This window comes from Mastigoproctus giganteus, chromosome 13 (genome assembly GCF_048544385.1).
Source record: "Mastigoproctus giganteus isolate SK-2022 chromosome 13, ASM4854438v1, whole genome shotgun sequence".
Taxonomy (NCBI): domain Eukaryota; kingdom Metazoa; phylum Arthropoda; class Arachnida; order Uropygi; family Thelyphonidae; genus Mastigoproctus; species Mastigoproctus giganteus.
In genome coordinates, this window is record NC_143587.1 from 56,661,145 (window position 1) to 56,679,570 (window position 18,426).

The 18,426-nt window shown below is 34.9% G+C and overlaps 1 protein-coding gene across 1 annotated transcript in view; it reads left to right on the top strand.

The window, feature by feature from the left end:
- The window catches only part of mTor (serine/threonine-protein kinase Tor), a 704,297-nt gene that overhangs the window by 289,177 nt on the left and 396,694 nt on the right, over positions 1-18,426 (top strand). Inside the window, exon 24 of the mRNA XM_090387576.1 lies at positions 13,939-14,051. Within this exon, the coding sequence (XP_090243702.1) occupies positions 13,939-14,051 (113 nt within the window). The remainder of the gene's footprint in view (positions 1-13,938; positions 14,052-18,426) is intronic.

Genomic DNA, 18,426 nt, shown 5'->3' on the forward strand with positions numbered 1-18,426 from the left:
ATCCCATAAAAGTTCCTCGCATCATCGATGGGATACGAACCTGGGCTTTTTCCACCTAGTGTGGGGAGGATGGTGACGATACCACTGTGCTATTCGTGCAGACTAAACTTGGTATAATAAAGAAAATAGAATGGGGTGTAAGCTGGAGTGTCTTAATGGCAGAATATAACATTGGATCATCAACATGTTTATATTTTTTATGCGCAGTTAATAAAATTGCATTTTTAATCTCTCTCTCTCTCTCTCTCTTGTTTCTTATTTGGCCTCATTATTTCTGCATTAAATATATTACAAATAAAACTTTCTAGATAACAGAAAAATCAAAATAATGGCACCTTGAATCCCTGAAAGTGCCATTATTCTGAAAGTCTACTATATTTGCAAGGATAGTTGCAAAGCCTGGTAATAATTAATAAAGTTGATGTTTCCAAATGTTAAAATAAATAACATTAAGTTGCAAATTAAGATTAAATTTATCTTTTTCTTCTAATAATCATTGAAACAGGAAAATTGGCCACTTTTTGAAGGAAGTGGTCCAGTTTATGAATATAGTGTAAAGAGACTGGCTCTTAAAGATTTGCAATTTTTGTTGTCCCCGAATTTTGCTTAAATGAACATCAAAGGGTTAATGTGTACACAATGTTTAATTGGTGCTGATATCAATGTGACTGTCAGAATGATAAGTTTATTCATAGTTTATTTCAAAGTTTATAAACTAGTTAGCAGTGGTCACCAATAGTATAGATAACTTTCTCATACTTTTACTGATGCAAAAATTGTTTCCTATTTGAAAACTGTGTACTGTATGTAAAAATTTGCATTTTAAAATGATACCAAAGTTAACACTGTGATTATGAATACACATTTATTATTTTCTTTGATAACACAAGTCACAGAAAATTTAGTATTCCCAAACTTGTAAACATTTTTGGGAAATCCAGGACAATTTATATGATATGATTATTACTGATTCTATTGTTTTCTAATTATATGATGTAATCTGATGTTTCTATCAGGATCAGCACTGTGCATTATTGCTTTTATCCATAGATGTTTGATATTTGTAAAAGAATAAGAAAAGTTTACCTCAAAATGATACGCAGAACAGTTCCATATGATACTCTCCAGAAATTAAAACGAAAACAATTAAAAAATCGAAAATCTTACATTACAGTCAGAAATAATTAACAATAATTAAAAATCAAACGACCAGAATCAAACATCAATTTAACGTGATTAAAAATTAAGTAAAAAATTAATTTAACGAAAAAAATTGAATTGCAAAACAATTTTCCATCCTGAAGCTAACAATGCTTTTTGACCATATGTCGTGATCACAGGTAGGAAAATTACTGAATAGAGATGAGTGTGGAACTTAAATAGGAATTATTTGTCTTCACGCATGCGCATAAAGGACCACGAGTTGCAGATTAGACATGGCCGGCGAACATTAACAGAATTCTCATGTAATTTAATTTCAATGGTTTCTGCAATTAATAGTCTTGTATAATTACGTTGGACACTAAGTATTTTGGCCTTGTTAAATAAAAAACTATGTTTTTCATTAATGGCATGAAAAGCTAATTCTGATGCTGCTGAATGAGAAGCACAAACTGAGGCAGCTTGTCGATTAACACAAAAATTCATATGAAACCGTGTAGAACCCTGATAAGATGGGTCACAATCATTGCAAGAAATATATACTAGGTCATTTATTTGTGTTGCAAACAAGGAAAGGACTGAGCTATCGTTCAGTATAGTGTGTAATTTCCATATTGGTTTGGCTACAATTTTAAATTTGGTATTTTTAAAGTATCTGTTAAGTTGTTTGTGCCACTATTCAATACATGGGACAGAAATAAAGAATTTTTTGATATTACTATTGTTGGTTGGCAGTTGAATTTTCATATTAATCAACACCTTAGCTTGTACCCTAATTCTGTCTATTGTAGCAAGTGGGTAACTCCTGTTTAAGAATCTGCTGATTAATATTTGTATTTCTGAGCCCAAAGCAGATTCTGTCATCGAATATTTATAAATGTTGAGAAATTGATTAAAGATAATCGATCTTTTGTAGGTGAACGGGTGATAGCTGTTATAATGCAGAAGCATACCGGTGTTTGTAGGTTTATGATAGATATTAAATTGGATTTTATTCGAATCCCGAGTAAGCGTGAAATTTAGAAAATTTAATGACTTAGTATCCGTATTCTCCCTCTCCAATGTAAATTTGAGTCTAGAATGAATATTATTAAACGAATGTAAAATGTCTTGAATAGTTCTACTATCGGTAATGACTGGAACATCGTCTCGATACCCATAGTATATAATATGAGGTAGAAAAGGTGTCAAATGTATACGTTTAACTGTTGAGAGATAGACCTCCGATATTAGACTGCTCAGGCTTAATCCCACTGGCAAACCAAAAATTTGTTTGTATACTTTGTCTTGAAAGGTGATATTGTTGGCTTCAACTAAGAGTTTAATTAAGTGAAAAATTTCGTTAATAGGAAGCTTTGTATAATTAATAGGTACCGAGTTATTATTTAACATATCCCAAAGAATATCCAATGTGTATTCAACGTTTACATTCGTATATAATGGGGTGACATCTGGTGAGAATAAATTATCATTACTACTATGTTTAAGGTTATTAATCAGCGTATCGCAGTTCTTAATCCCAAATTGTATTGACTGTATAAAGGGTTTTATAATGCTATATACATGTGTGGCCAAGGATGAAAATGCCGAGTTTCTGTAGGAAACAACAAGCCGAATAGGAAATCCGGTCTTATGTAATTTTACCTGACCGAAAAGTGCAGGAATATTGTATGTTCTGGCCTTCAATTCCTTTAACTGAGCCATAGTAATGTAGTCGTTTTTTCGATACGTGGTTAACGTTTTATTGTAATGCTTGATCAAATTGGTAGATAGTGCTGGGTCTACTTCAAGATAAGTGGAGGTATCTGATGCAACTGACTCTAACTTATTAATATAATCAGATTTATTGAGTATTACCACAATATCTCCTTTATCAGCTCTCTGAATAATAATGTCTTTATTTTCCCAAAGTTCACGTAAAGAGTACTGTGTAACATGTGTATTCAATTTAGGAAGTCGCATATCTTTTATGTTATTCACCACCTAGTTAACTTGTTGAATAAATAAATCTTTTTGTGGAACATTACGAAGTCCAACTTCAATATCAATTATGCCCTGTTTTTTAGGTAGTTTTTGAGGTGGTAAATTGTAATTTAATCCTTTGGATAAAAGTGAAATCTGGTCCTGCGATACAGTATACGAGGAAAGATTTGTAACCTGTTGATATGTCGGTTCGTTGAATGTTGGGTGAGGGGGTGTTTGTGAACTAGCTGAAGCATTCTGCGGTAGACCGTTATGCATATGTGGTGAGGGGGCCATCACACAACTCGTATGCATTTGGTCGCAAGCTCACAACAATGTGTTAGAACTCTTATAAGCATGTCTTGATCCCCCCCCCCCGATAAAGTATTTAGTTTGTTAACGTCTCTGTTATTTATTTCTGAGGCCTGTGCTTCACGTTGCAAATCTATGGAGGTCTTCAACACAGACCAATTGGTAGGATGTAGATAATTTTTTAATTTCTCGCTAAGTTTCCTAACTTGGGAAAGGTATTTTTTTTATTAGAATACTGAGATCTTAAGGCAAGCTTAACTATATTATGTGATGTGGCAAGTGCTAGTTGCTTAACGCCCAAAATTTTATGATTTAAATTGATCCTGGCAAACTTCGGAACGATGTTGTTTTGAAGGCAATACTTTAGAAAAGAAATATGGTAATTTTGGGCCGAGTATCGTAGTGTTAATCTAATGTAATTTTGCACCAAGGTATTCAAAAAATCCACCGTAATTGTGTGTATCGATACCTCCACTTATCTTGAAGTAGACCCGGCACTATTTACCAAATTGGTCAATCAATACAATAAAATGTTAACAACGCATCGAAAAAAAAGGCTACATTACTATGGCTCAGTTAAAGGAATTGAAGGCCAGAACATACAGTATTCCTGCACTTATGTAATTTTACCTTTCCGTCAGGTAAAATTACACAAGACCAGATTTCCTATTCGGCCTGTCGTTTCCTACAGAAACTCGCATTTTCATCGTTGGCCACACATGTATATAGCATTATAAAACCCTTTATATAGGCAATACAATTTGGGATTAAGAACTACAATACACTGTTTAATAACCTTAAGGAAGGACCTTAGACGTGTCAGTAATGATAATTTATTCTCACTAGATGTTACCTCGTTATATGTGCATGTAAACATTGAATACATATTGGATATTCTTTGGGATATGTTAAATAACGACTTGATGCCGATTAATTATACGAAACTTCCTATTAAGGAAAATTTTCACTTAATTAAACTCATAGTTGAAGCCAACAATATCACCTTTCAAGACAAAGTATACAAACAAATTTTTGGTTTGCCAGTGGGATTAAGCCTGAGCGGTCTAATATCAGAGGTCTATCTCTCAACAGTTAAACGTATACATTTGACATCTTTTCTACCTCATATCATATACTATGGGTATCGAGACGATGTTCCAGTCATTACCGATAGGAACTATTCAAGACATTTTACATTCGTTTAATAATATTCATTCTAGACTCAAATTTACATTGGAGAGGGAGAATACGGATACTAAGTCATTAAATTTTCTAAATTTCACGCTTACTCGGGATTCGAATAAAATCCAATTTAACATTTATCATAAACCTACAAACACCGGTATGCTTCTGCATTATAACAGCTATCACCCGTTCACCTACAAAAGATCGATTATCTTTAATCAATTTCTCAACATTTATAAATGTTCGATGACAGAATCTGCTTTGGGCTCAGAAATACAAATATTAATCAGCAGATTCTTAAACAGGGGTTACCCACTTGCTACAATAGACAGAATTAGGGTACAGAATTAGGGTTGTTGGCTAAGGATAGAATACAAAAAAATTCACCAACCAATAATAGTAATATCAAAAAATACTTTATTTTTGTCCCATATGTTGAAGAGTGGCACAAACAGCTTAACAGATTCTTTAAAGATACTGAATTTAAAATTTTAGCCAGACCAATACGGAAATTACACACTATACTGAACAATCACTCAGTCCTTTCCTCATTTGCAACACAAATAAATGAACTAGTATACAACATTTCTTGCGGTGATTGCGACTCGTTTTATCAGGGTTCTGTGCAGTTTGCTCTGAATTTTCATGTTAATCAACACCTGGCCTCAGTTCGTTTTCTCAATCAGCAGCATGAGAATTAGCCTTTCATGCCATTAAAGAAAAATATACTTTTTTATTTAACAAAGTCAAAATACTTAGTGTCCAGTGTAATTATCCGAGACTATTAATTGCAGAAACTATTGAAATTAAATTACATGAGAATTCTGTTAATGTTTGCCGTCCATATCTAATCTGCAACTCATGGTCCTTTACGCGCATGCGGGAAGACAAATAATCTCTATTTAAGTTCCATGCTCACCCCTATTCGGTAATTTTCATTCCTGTCGAAAAGCATTGTTAGTTCAGGAAGGAAAATCGTTTTGCAATTTTTTTCGTTAAATTAATTTTTTACTAAATTCAAAAAATAGCAAGGGTTTAATTTTTCAGTACTCACCTTGATTGATCTGCAATTGTTATGGTTTGAACGGCAAGAGGTGACTAGCTTTAAGTTGATTAGTTCTTAAATTAAGGGGGGTAAATAGTAATTATGATGGAAACGGGATTAAAATATGCGCAAGGAAGTAGAAATGCACTAACTTCACCCTTGGTTGTCATTAAATTGGGTTACATTGGGATTCTAAATAGTGGATAAGCCAAAAGTCGTAATGAAGGACTTTCGTCAAAAAACGTCTTTAGTTGGCAAGTTAAAATGAAAAGGGAACGCATACTGCATTTAAGAAGAATTTTGTAATCCCGTGATGCACTTTGTTACTTGCGGAAATCTCAAATTGATGAGATTCCAAACCGGAGAACAATTGAAGGGGAGTTTCGCATTTATAATATTTAGATCAGAGTTGTGACGAAACCATTCTATAATGAGGGCTTCGAATTGTAAAATTTTGTAACTGTTTTTTTAATTTTAATATGGTAATAGCTGAATCAACTAAGGGAGTATGGTTGTTGGAGTGGGCATGTAAAGTAAGTTCAGTGCTAGTTTGTCCAGTTCTGAAGCTATTGTAGTGATAGTATGCTCTGGTATTGGATGATTGGGTTGAACCGAATTTGGTTGTGGTACTACCAATGTAACAGGCGTTACAATTGTGTTGACATTTTATTAAATAAATAATATTATTCATTTCGCTTGTTGGATATTTGTGTTTCTTTATATTTATCGAAAAGTGATCCGAGTTTGTTATAAGTGGAAAAAATAAGAGTGATGTCTGTACCTGCAAATAATTTGCCGAAATTGTCCTGCAAGATTACTATGATAAGGAAGGACAAGACGTGTTTTACTATTTATGATGTGTTTTATGGGTTTATTGATATTATTTTTTGTGATGGAAATGGTGTGTTGGATTAATTTTGGAGGGTAATTTCTGGCTATGAATTTTTTTGTGAGATATTGTAACTCATTGGATAGGTTGTCTTGTGAGGTGCTGAATTTAATGGCATTGTAGATTTGGTTATAGAGAATGGATTTTTTTATGTTGAAAGGGTGGTGTGATGTAAAATGTAGGAATTTCCCTGTGTGTGTGTGTATGTTTCCTATGGATCTTAGTTCCTAGTTTAGTACCTGTTTTATATATGGTGAGATTGAGAAAATTAATTTGTTTATTGGTTTCTATTTCGAGTGTGTATTTAAGTCTGTCGTGAATTGAATTTTGTAAAAAGGTTATCAATTATAGTTTTGTTTCCTATTAAAAGTACATCATTGGCGTATCACGTGTATAACTTTATCTCGGAAGGGTAAGGTTGTAGGATTTTATTTTCGACTGTGGCTAAGTAAATTTCGGAATGGGGAGCAGAGATGCCCAAGCCCATGGGTAACCCGAATATTTGTTGGAAGATCTGATTGTGAAATCTGAAATGCTTGGCATTTAATGGTAGAGAGGTGAGTTCTAAAATATTGTTTATAGAAAGGGAGGTGCGATTAATGAGACTATTGTTGGAAGTTAAATACAGTAATACCCCGACATACGCTACCCCGACTTTCGCGAACTCGGAGTTACGCGGTTCTTGATTTTTTCGTTTGGCAACACTGCCGCCCACTATCTTCAAAGTCGTTTTTCATATGTTATCGATTAACGGTGCGTCGGCGGAGAGTGAGAGCAAAAGATGAACAAAATTCAACTTTACTGCGCATGAGCTGCACACATATACAAGAATTTGTATTCCAACTGTCATATTTATATGTGTGCATTCGAATTCGTGCTCAACGTTTGTCGGAAATTTGTTTTCATGAGAGAAATGGATCGCGTTGGTCGAGCCGTATACAGTCAGTCCTCGTATAACACGTGTTTACACTACATGAATTCGATCATACACTATTTATAAATACGGTAACGATATCTTATAATATAACATGAACCGAATTGGCTTATGCACGATTCCCCTTTGTGTTTACAAGAAATGGCAGTCGAACGCAGAATCACCCCAACCGAACGCAACACGATAGGAATGAAGAGGAGATTCTGAAAATGTATTTGTTTTAGGGGAAACACATTTCACCATAATAACGTAAAAACCAACACAATTCCAGCTATCGCTATGCAATTAGATGGAGTTTACTACCAGTTTATAACAGATTCCACTAGCAGAAACGCGACTGGATTTTTATTGTTTTATGGTAGTAACCCCTAGAAATGTGAGGTGTTAATAGTGTATCTACCAACTAAGAAATATTGTTCAAGGTTTAGGCCTAAATGGTTGTCAGATGAACTAATGAGACATGTGGCAGAGAAGAAAAATGCATGGGATACATACAAATTAATGGGTGACATGGAAGCCTATGATAGATATAAGTTGGTCTGTAACCAAGTCACAAAGGAGATTAGGCAGGCAAAGGCAGACTACGAAAAATCCTTGGCAAAGGATGCAAAGAAAAACAGAAAAGAGTTCTTTACATATTTAAACTCAAGAAGGAAAGGGATGAATCAGATTGGTCCACTGGATATTGATGGTTCAACAGTTGAGGATCCTGCTGCTCAGGTGGCTAACAATCTAAACGAGTATTTTGCATCTACATTCACGCATGAGGAGTTATTCAGGAAGGAGAATGATGTAGGTAAAGTAAACATTGGCAGTGAGCTGGGTGATTTTGTAATAACTGAGAGGAAAGTGGAGGAGAGATTGTTGAGGATAAACATAAAAAAGGCACCTGGGGTGGATGGGATCTATCCAGTTATATTAAAGGAGGCAGCAAAGGAAGTAAGCAAACCCCTAGCCATAATTATGAGAGCTTCTTTGGACTCAGGGAAGGTATCCATAGACTGGAGATGTGCAAATGTAACCCCAATTCACAAAGGAGGATCAAAGGCTGACACAAGTAATTATAGACCTGTTAGTTTAACTTCTGTTCCAGGTAAATTAATGGAGGCACTGGTTAAAGAAGCACTGCAGGATCATCTAGACAAGAATTCAGTTATAGCTCAGGCACAGCATGGTTTTGTTAAGGGCAGGTCTTGCCTGACCAATTTGATTGGATACTATGATGTAGTCACAAAAGAACTGGATGCAGGGAATAACTTTGATATTATATATTTGGATCTTAGAAAGTCTTTTGATACTGTTGCACATGGAAGACTGCTGCACAAATTGGAGCAGTGTGGCATTGGAGGCAAATTGCTGCTATGGATAAGGGGATGGTTGAGTGGCAGAAGACAGAGAGTGGTAATCAGTGGACACTGCTCAACGTGGACTAATGTTATTAGTGGAGTTCCTCAGGATTCAGTGTTGGGTCCGTTGTTGTTTTCGGTGTTTATGAATGATATTGATGATGGGATATCAAGTTTAATGTCCAAGTTTGCAGATGATACAAAGGTTGGCAGGGTTGTTAAGGACACTACTGACACTATGCTGCTGCAACAGGATCTGGAAAGGTTGAACAGATGGGCTGAGAGGTGGCAAATGAAGTTAACATTGACAAATGTAAAGTACTACATATGGGAAACAGTAACCCCAGAGCAACGTATCAACTCTGCGGTACTACACCGACAGTGGTGGAGAATGAAAAGGACCTGGGGGTAATTGTGCAGGCAGATATGAAGTTCTCTGAGCAGTGCAGACGAGCTGCAAGAGTAGCTCATGGTGTCTTGTCAATGATATACAAGAATTTTTCTAGCAGGGATAAGGAGGTGATTATTCCCTTGTATAATGCAATGGTTAGGCTACATCTTGAGTACTGTATACAGGTCTGGAGGCCTCATTTCAAGAAGGATGTAGAGCTGCTGGAACGGGTACAGAGAAGGGCAACAAGATTAGTGAATGGAACAAAGGGTTGCTCTTACGAAGAAAGGCTTAAGTTTTGCAAATTACAGAGTCTGGAGACTAGGCACCAGCGAGGTGATCTGATAGAGGTGTATAAGGCTTTGAATGGTTTGAGCATGCTCAATGCCAATGGGATTCTTCATCTTGCTCAGAATAATCACCTGAGAGGGCATAAATTCAAATTGAGGAAGGACGGATGTCGGATAGATGTGCGGAAATTTGCCTTTGGCCAGCGGGTGGTTGGTTGGTGGAACCGACTTCCATCACTTGTTATTGAAGTTGATAGCCTAAACAAATTTAAAGCTCAACTGGACAGGTATTTCGAACGAACGGAGGGGTGAAATGGAAGTGGTGTGTGTTTTTTTTTTTTTTTTTGGCTGATGCTGAATAAGCTTGCTTTCTTGCATCATATGCCTCTACTAATGCTAATGCTATCTCTGCCTTTTATGGTGTTGTTTATTCAGTTGCTACATGTGTGCAGCTTTGTTTATGTGTATCAAGCGTGCCTCCTTGTTTTGTAATTGTGCTTTATTCCCTAAAAATGAGTAAAATACTTAAAAGGTGTGAAAAGATAGCATACTGGTGAAGACACTGCAGATTCAGAGAGAAAAAGAAAGGCAATTATCGATAAACAGAGGCGGACTGGGTCAAAAATTCTTACCCAGGAAAATTTATAGTGGCCTCATACTATGGTTTATGGCCAAATTCACACAGGCCCACTGGGGTTTCCCCCGTTAAGGCTTATGGCCAGTTCGCCTCTGTCGATAGAGAAAAAATATGAAATTGTGAAACGCTTTGAGCGAAATGAAAGACCATGTAATATTGCACGTGCTACAGGCCTAAATGAGGCAACAGCGAAAAGCACATGACAATTGCAAACTTGACAGAACGTCTCAGTTCAATTGAAAAGGGCTTAAAAATTTTAGAAAACATAGACTACAATGAAGAACACGTTATAGCTACAAAGCAAGGAATAAAAAAATTATTAGCTTGCTACGAAGAAATTCTGCGTGAAAAAAAGAAGTCTCTGTGTCGTCAGACGAATTTGTTAGATTTTATGAAGCCATCGACATCAAAATAACTTTTTTACGTAAGTGATTTATTTTTTTAATACATATTTTGTATTAATATGTATAAAGAACTGCAATTTTATTAATATTTTTCTTCTAAACTAGTGTTTTTGTTAGTCCTTGGTCCCAATTAAACAAAATTTATATGTATTTATAGGCAAAGTTGTACCCTGACTTACGCAAATTCGACCTTAAGCGATTTTTGTCGGACCCACCCATCGCATAACTTTGGGGTATTACTGTGTCCACGAACGGTTTGTAAGGTGAAAGGTATATGTACATTGGTGTATAGTGATACAACGTCAAATGATGCTAGAATATCATTGTCAGCGATTATGGTGGTTTTAATTTTCTCAAAGTCTTGGTTGGTATTACTGATTTTAAATTTGGAAAACCTGGTGAGTGGAGATATGATTTTTACTAGAAATGAGGATAGGTTTGTGAAGGCAGATTTACTCAAAGAAATAATTGGTCTTAAGGGGTGGCACAGTTTATGTAGTTTGGTAATTCCAAACATATGGGAGAGAACATTGCTTCGTATGCCAATCTGCTGTAAAGTATGTAAGGTGATTTCTTTATTAGACTGGAGTTTTCTAAGGATAATGTCAAGCTTGTTTTTTAATTTGGATATATAGGAATTATTAATTATATAGGTGTCTTGGTCTGCTAGAATTTGTTCCATTTTTTCTATATAAGTGGCTTTATCTAAAATTACTGTGGTATCTCCTTTGTCTGCTTTTTGGATAATAATGTCGGGGATTTTACTTAGTTCATGAATATCATTGAGTTGTTGTTTGGATATATTAGATTGGGAGGGGAGTTTTGAGTTAATAATAGTGTTAGTCTGATGTAAAATGCGCCATTTGTCAGGTTGAGGTTCGAATTTTGTTTGAAGTTCAATAATACTTTCTTTTATGGGATATTGATGGCTTTTTATCGCTTGGATTCAACTTTGCGATAAAAAGCCACCAATATCCCATAAAAGAAAGTATTATTGAACTTCAAACAAAACTCGACTAACACTATTATTAACTCAAAACTCCCCTCCCAATCTAATATATCCAAACAACAACTCAGTCTTTGAGAAAATTAAAACCACCATAATCGCTGGCGATGATATTCTAGCATCATTTGATGTCGTATCACTATACCCCAATGTACATATACCTTTCACCTTACAACCCCTTCGTGGATATTTAACTTCCAACAATAGTCTCATTAATCGCACCTCCCTTTCTATAAACAATATTTTAGAACTCACTTCTCTACTATTAGACGCCAGGCATTTCAGATTTCACAATCAGATCTTCCAACAAATATTCGGGTTATCCATGGGCTTGGGCATTTCTGCTCCCCATTCCGAAATTTACTTAGCCACAGTCGAAAATAAAATCCTACAACCTTACCCTTCCGATATAAAGTTATACATGTGATACGTCAATGATGTACTTTTAATAGGAAACAAAACTATAATTGATAACCTTTTTACAAAATTCAATTAAATTCACAACAGACTTAAATACACACTCGAAATAGAAACCAATAAACAAATTAATTTTCTCAATCTCACCATATATAAAACAGGTACTAAACTAGGAACTAAGATCTATAGGAAACATACACGCACAGGGAAATTCCTACATTTTACATCACACCACCCTTTCAACATAAAAAAATCCGTTCTCTATAACCAAATCTACACCACCACTAAATTCAGCAACTCACAAGACGACCTATCCAATGAGTTACAATATCTCACAAAACAATTCATAGCCAGAAATTACCCTCCAAAATTAATCCAACACACCATTTCCATCGCAAAAAAGAATATCAATAATCCTATAAAACACATCATAAATAGTAAAACACGTCTTGTCCTTCCTTATTATAGTAATCTTGCAGGACAATTTCTGCAAATATTTGTAGGTACAGACATCACTCTTATTTTTTCCACTTATAACAAACTCGGATCACTTTTTGATAAATATAAAGAAACACATAAATATCCAACAAGCAAAATGAATAATATTATTTATTTAATAAAATGTCAACACAATTGTAACGCCTGTTACATTGGTAGTACCACAACCAAATTCGGTTCAACCCAATCATCCAATACCAGAGCATACTATCACTACAATAGCTTCAGAACTGGACAATCTAGCACTGACCTTACTTTACATCCCCACTCCAACAACCATACTCCCTTAGCTGACTCAGCTATTACCATATTAAAATTAAAAAAACAGTTAGAAAATTTTACAATTCGAAGCCCTCATTATAGAATGGTTTCGTCACCACTCTGATCTAAATATTATAAATGCGAAACTCCCCTTCAATCTTTCTCCGGTTTGGAATCGCACCAATCTGAGATTCCCGCAAGTAATAAAGTGCATCACAGGATTACAAAATTCTTCTTAAATACAGTACGTGTTCCCTTTTCATTTTAACTTGCCAACTGAAGACGTTTTTTAACGAAAGTCCTTCGTTACGACTTTTGGCTTATCCACTATTTAGAATCCCAATGTAACCCAATTTAATGACAACCAAGGGTGAAGTTAGTGCACTTCTACTTCCTTGCGCATATTTTAATCCTGCTTCCATCATAATTGCTATTTACCCACCCCTTAATTTAAGAACCAATCACCTTAAAGCTGTCACCTCTTGCCATTCAAACCATAACAATTGCAGATCGATCAAGGTGAGTACTGAAAATTTAAGCCCTTGCTATTTTTCGAATTTAATGTAATAAAACAGCACTTTAAGACTTCTAAGTATTAATTTTTTACTTAATTTTTAATTGTGTTCATTTGATTTTTAATTATTGTTAATTAATTCTTACTGTAATGTAAAATTTTCTATTTTTTGTTTTCATTTTAATTTCTGGAGAGTATCATACAGAAGTTCTACGTATCATATTGAGGTAAACTCTTATTATTTTACAAATATTGATATCAACGTAGAATGTATTGAGTATTATAGCTCTGGTTCATACTTTCAAATAGATGCATTCTTAATATGCATTCTTAGTTAGTCAACTGTTGCTGTTATTATAATAGAGGGCATACCAACAATATAACTTTCAGCCAAGAAACCTGCCTTTCCTAAGACAGAAAAAGGTTTGGATAGACAAAGAAAGGATTATCTCTCTTTCTCTATCCAAACCTTTTTCTGTCTTAGGAAAGACAGATTTCTTCGCTTAAAGTTTAAAATAATAAAATTGTTTAAATGATATAGTGAAATTGAAGTAAATATCTCCTAATATAGCACAGTATTACTTATTTTATTTATGCGGTATCATATATATATATACAAATATATAAATTTTTAAAGAAGGATACAAAAAAAAAAAATGCATTAAAATATGTATTTTTGTTTTCAGTTGCTTACAGCACTTCAGAAATTTGGTTCCAATTTGGATGACTATTTGCATCTGATTGTACCACCGATAGTGAAGTTATTTGATTCTCCTGATGTGCCATTAATTGTACAAAGGTAATAGTTACTTGTCTGATTTGAATATTGCACAGAGATTTGTGCAAATATTCACTTATTAATTACATATCTCTTATATGAAATCCAAGAGAGGAATAATTCAAATAATGATGAGGAAATTTTAGAACTCAGAGACAAAATTTTATAACAGTTCCCATCCAAATTACTATCTATCTCCCTGTGAAAATGAGTCTAATGTTAAAATAAATCTGGAGCAGTGGTTGACAATCTCCAGTATGCCTATTTCTGGAGTATTCCCAGTGTTTATTCAGAAGATACTCTTGAATTTTCAGATTTAATAAGAGTGGTAATGATTCATAAAAAAAAGTTGGCAGCTGCTGACATTTTGACTGACTTGTTTCAGCTACTCTTAAGGTTATCAGACTATATTTAATTGTTTAAATTAACTAAAAACGTTAGCTTGTCTGGTTAAATCATATTGGCGTAGTTTTTAAATGGCACATTGAATGTAAATTTTCCAGATAATTTACTTTCAGCTTGTAACCTTTTATTTTTCTACTCTTGCCAAGTCAATAAATCAAATTGGTCTTTATAATATATGATGTGTTTACACACATATTCACCTGATTTTTTTTGTCTCCATGTACTTTAATTATTACAGTTTTTGAGTTTACTCCCAAATAGCCTTGAGCTAATTTTTATTAAGGATTCATCTAATTTTAAGATGATGGGGTCAATGTCAAATAGTACCAACACATTTGAAATCCCCTTAGTGCTTTATACATGTATCTGTGTTTTCTTTTAGGTTTTTTTTTTATTGTTTTTACATATATGTTTTTCTTGTGATTTTATATTTTAACTTAAATTGTGATGTGTTTCATTGGCAAATATTAAGCTGTTGAGTTCTGCTTTAGTATAAGGATGGGCATATTATTCACCATGTTACAAACCACTATAAAGAGAAAAATAAACTAGATAAAGAGAAACAGTTTATTTTATTTCGAAGGATAAGTCAAAGTTTTTATACAGATATTAAGAGGTTTCCATGCGGCCTCCATTTCTGACCCAGAGGTTGTTGAGATATCAGTATTAGTGAAGATAAGACGTAATCATCTAGCGATTTGGCAGTGGTAAGGGAGAACACCGATCTTGAACTCTTAAACACAAAACTTCCAATTACCTTGTCTACCGTTTGGAATCTCATGCGAATTAAATTACCACATATCCAGCATAACATTTCAGGTACTTAAGATCTACAGCAACCCTTTCGCTCTTTTTTTATTGCCAACTAAAGGTAAACCTATCGAAAGTTCGTCGTTCTCAACTATTGGCCCTAATCCTTGTTTAATTTTAATTTCAGATAATTTCAGACAACTAGAGGATGATATGGGGCACCTCTTCTCCTCTAGGCTAAGTTTTTCAATTACTTTTTTTTAAACCACGCTTTCCTTATCGCGATTTTAAAACACCGTTTTTAGTTTAACCAATGATTTCTCACACCGCTGTTTTATGATTCATATAACCACAATGGATTATTGAGGTGAGTGCCATCTCTTTATTAAGCTTTGACTAAATTCATATTTCTTGTCATGAACTTCGGCATCTTAAGCTTTTGCTAATTCTTTTATGGAAACTATGACTATTTATTAAAAGATTGCATTTATGTATAAATACGAGACTAGATAATGTCATGCACTGTCAAAAACCAGAAGCAAAGCTTAACATGTTCATTGCTAGTTGATGCATATGCGCATGATTTAATCCAGTTGGATGAAAAACCACCTGACTTTAAGAACCATTTTTTTCTGATTTGTCAGAAAAAAATGGTTCTTAAAGTCAGGTGGTTTATTAAGGTTATAGCTGATTAAGCTGGCAGCAAACCTTAAAAGATACACCAAATTTAAATTATTTTAAAATAATTTAAAATAACCATTGCAAACAAAAAAACCAGTAGGAACCTCAATCCAGAAATGAGTGTAATCAGTATTCACTAAAAATTTACTCCACTTTTACCTTTAAGTTTTTCAATTTTAAGATTGTTATCATTTGGGAAGGAATGAAGTTTATAAAAGTCGAGACTCTTACTCTGCACCTTGCCTTAGGTTATGGTAGGCATAAAACTGGAGAAGCAAGGGTCTTAAAAGAGGAGATTAAGTACTTGGTGATAATAGGCTGCTCTTTCAAAAGTGAACATTTACTAGTAGGGAAAAGGAGGTGTTTATCCCTTTGTATATGGCAATGATCAGGCCACGCCTTGAATACTGCGTACAGGTCTGGAGGCCTCATTTTAGGAAGGATGTAGAGTTGCTTGAGCGAGTGCAGAAAAGGGCAACAAGATTGGTGAGGGAACGAAGAGGCCCTCTTACCAAGAAAGGCTTAAGTTCTGCAAATTGCAGCAGCTGGAGACTAGGCACCTGCGGGGTGATCTGATTGAGGTGTATAAGGCCGTGAATTGGTTGAGCAGGGTCAATTCTGATAGAATTCTTCTGCTTGCTCAAATTACAAACCTTGAGGGGGCATAAATTCAAATTGAGGAAAGACAATTGTAGAATAGATGTGCGGAAATTTGCCTTTAGCCAGCAGGTAGTTGATTGCTGGAACAAACTTCCATCTGTTGTTGTGGAAGTTGATAGCTTAAATAAATTCGAGGAACTGGACAAATGTTTAGAGGGAATAGATGTGTGAAATTGATTTTTTTTTTTTTTTCAAGTTTATTAAGTTTATATCCTATATCCAATCGGTGACTGAGGCTGTCATAATTTATTAGGGCAGTTAAACAAGATATTTCATTTACAAGCCATAATATGTTCTTCTGAGAAAACCATTTCTATCTAGACAGTCACATATGTGCTGCCATGATTTTCTCTTCTACTAAAGTCACTGACCAGTTTGCAGTACCCACTTCTTTCTCGAACCACCGTTTTGGATTGGTGATACATTAGCTTTTATAATCCACAGGAATTATTTCTGAGTGTAATGAAGCCCTCATGGTTAATCTTAATGATTTGATGTATTCTTTCAGCATTTCCTTTAAAATAACTGGGTATGTGTAGTCTATTCCAGATGCCTCTTATTTGCTTTCTATGTTCAGGTTTTTTTTAGTAAATTATCCACTGTCATTTCCATTTCACTGGAAATGACAGCATTAGAAACAGTGTTAGTGCACAGTGCCCAGCACTGTGCACTAACACTGTTTCTCCTCACCATGAAGGGACTACTCCAACTAAGAGATCGGCAAGGTACCCATTTCATTTTGTAAGCACATCCTCTAAGTAATCATTGACTTTAACTTTACCATATACATGACATAAGGTGATATTGTGATTTGTTCCTTTTTTCTTTGTATCTACATAATGTAAAACTCTATTCCATTTCTTTGCTCCTTAAACAGTGATTTCCCAGATTCTGCTTTTGTCAGCCTAACCCTTTCTGTAATGCTTATTACAGAACAACTTATACCTGTGAAATAATGATAATGTGTATATATCGAGTAAAAATATCTTTTTACTGGATATATACGTTATCATTATTTCTTATCACTATGGATTCCAGTACAACAGGCCCATTTATCCTCAGCTTATACCTATTATATGCTTCAAGTGCTTTGTAACTGTCTTATTCTATCATGTTTTGCTCTAATACAGGGTGTTTCAAAAGTGATGGTCAATAATTTAAAGGTGAACTGTACAGACTACAATACACAAAAAGAGCTTAGTAAATATGAGTCCTTAAGTGAATTGTTTTTGAGATATTGCACATTTGTAGTTGGGATCCACCACCAACGAGGTGAACTGTACAGAGTTGGTATTCACCACTGACTTGTTTGTTTAAGTTAGGTTATGCTCATTCTCTCCCTTTCCCCTCTTTCACTGTTCTGAGACGGAGCAGGCATACTAGAACTTGTCAAAGGATAGTCAACATGGAAAGAGGTTACAGCAATGAACTATATGTGGACATGCACTTCATGTATGGTAAAGCCAATGGCAGTGCACTCAAGGCTGCACGTTTGTATACCAAGAAGCAGTTCCCTGGCGAAGGCAGCCCAATAGGTGCACAATCATCAAGGTACATCAATGCCTTAGAGAACATGGGTGCTTTGCACATGGAGTACGAGCAGAAACATAACACCTGATGTTGAGGAAAGGGTGTTAGAAAGAATAGAACAAAATCCAGGAATTTCGACAAGGAGGGTTGCTCTGCAAGAGTGTGTACTGAATCATAGCAGTGTGTGGCAAATTTTACATTGCCAATTACTGTACCTCCACCATATCCAGCATGTACAAGGTCTCAGTAATACAGACTACCCTCCCAGAGTGAACTTACTTCTGCCAGTGGTTGCAACAAAAGTGTGTCCTGAACCCCGACGAATATCCTAATGCAATTCATGAGTCGCAACATCAGCAAAGTTTCTTGT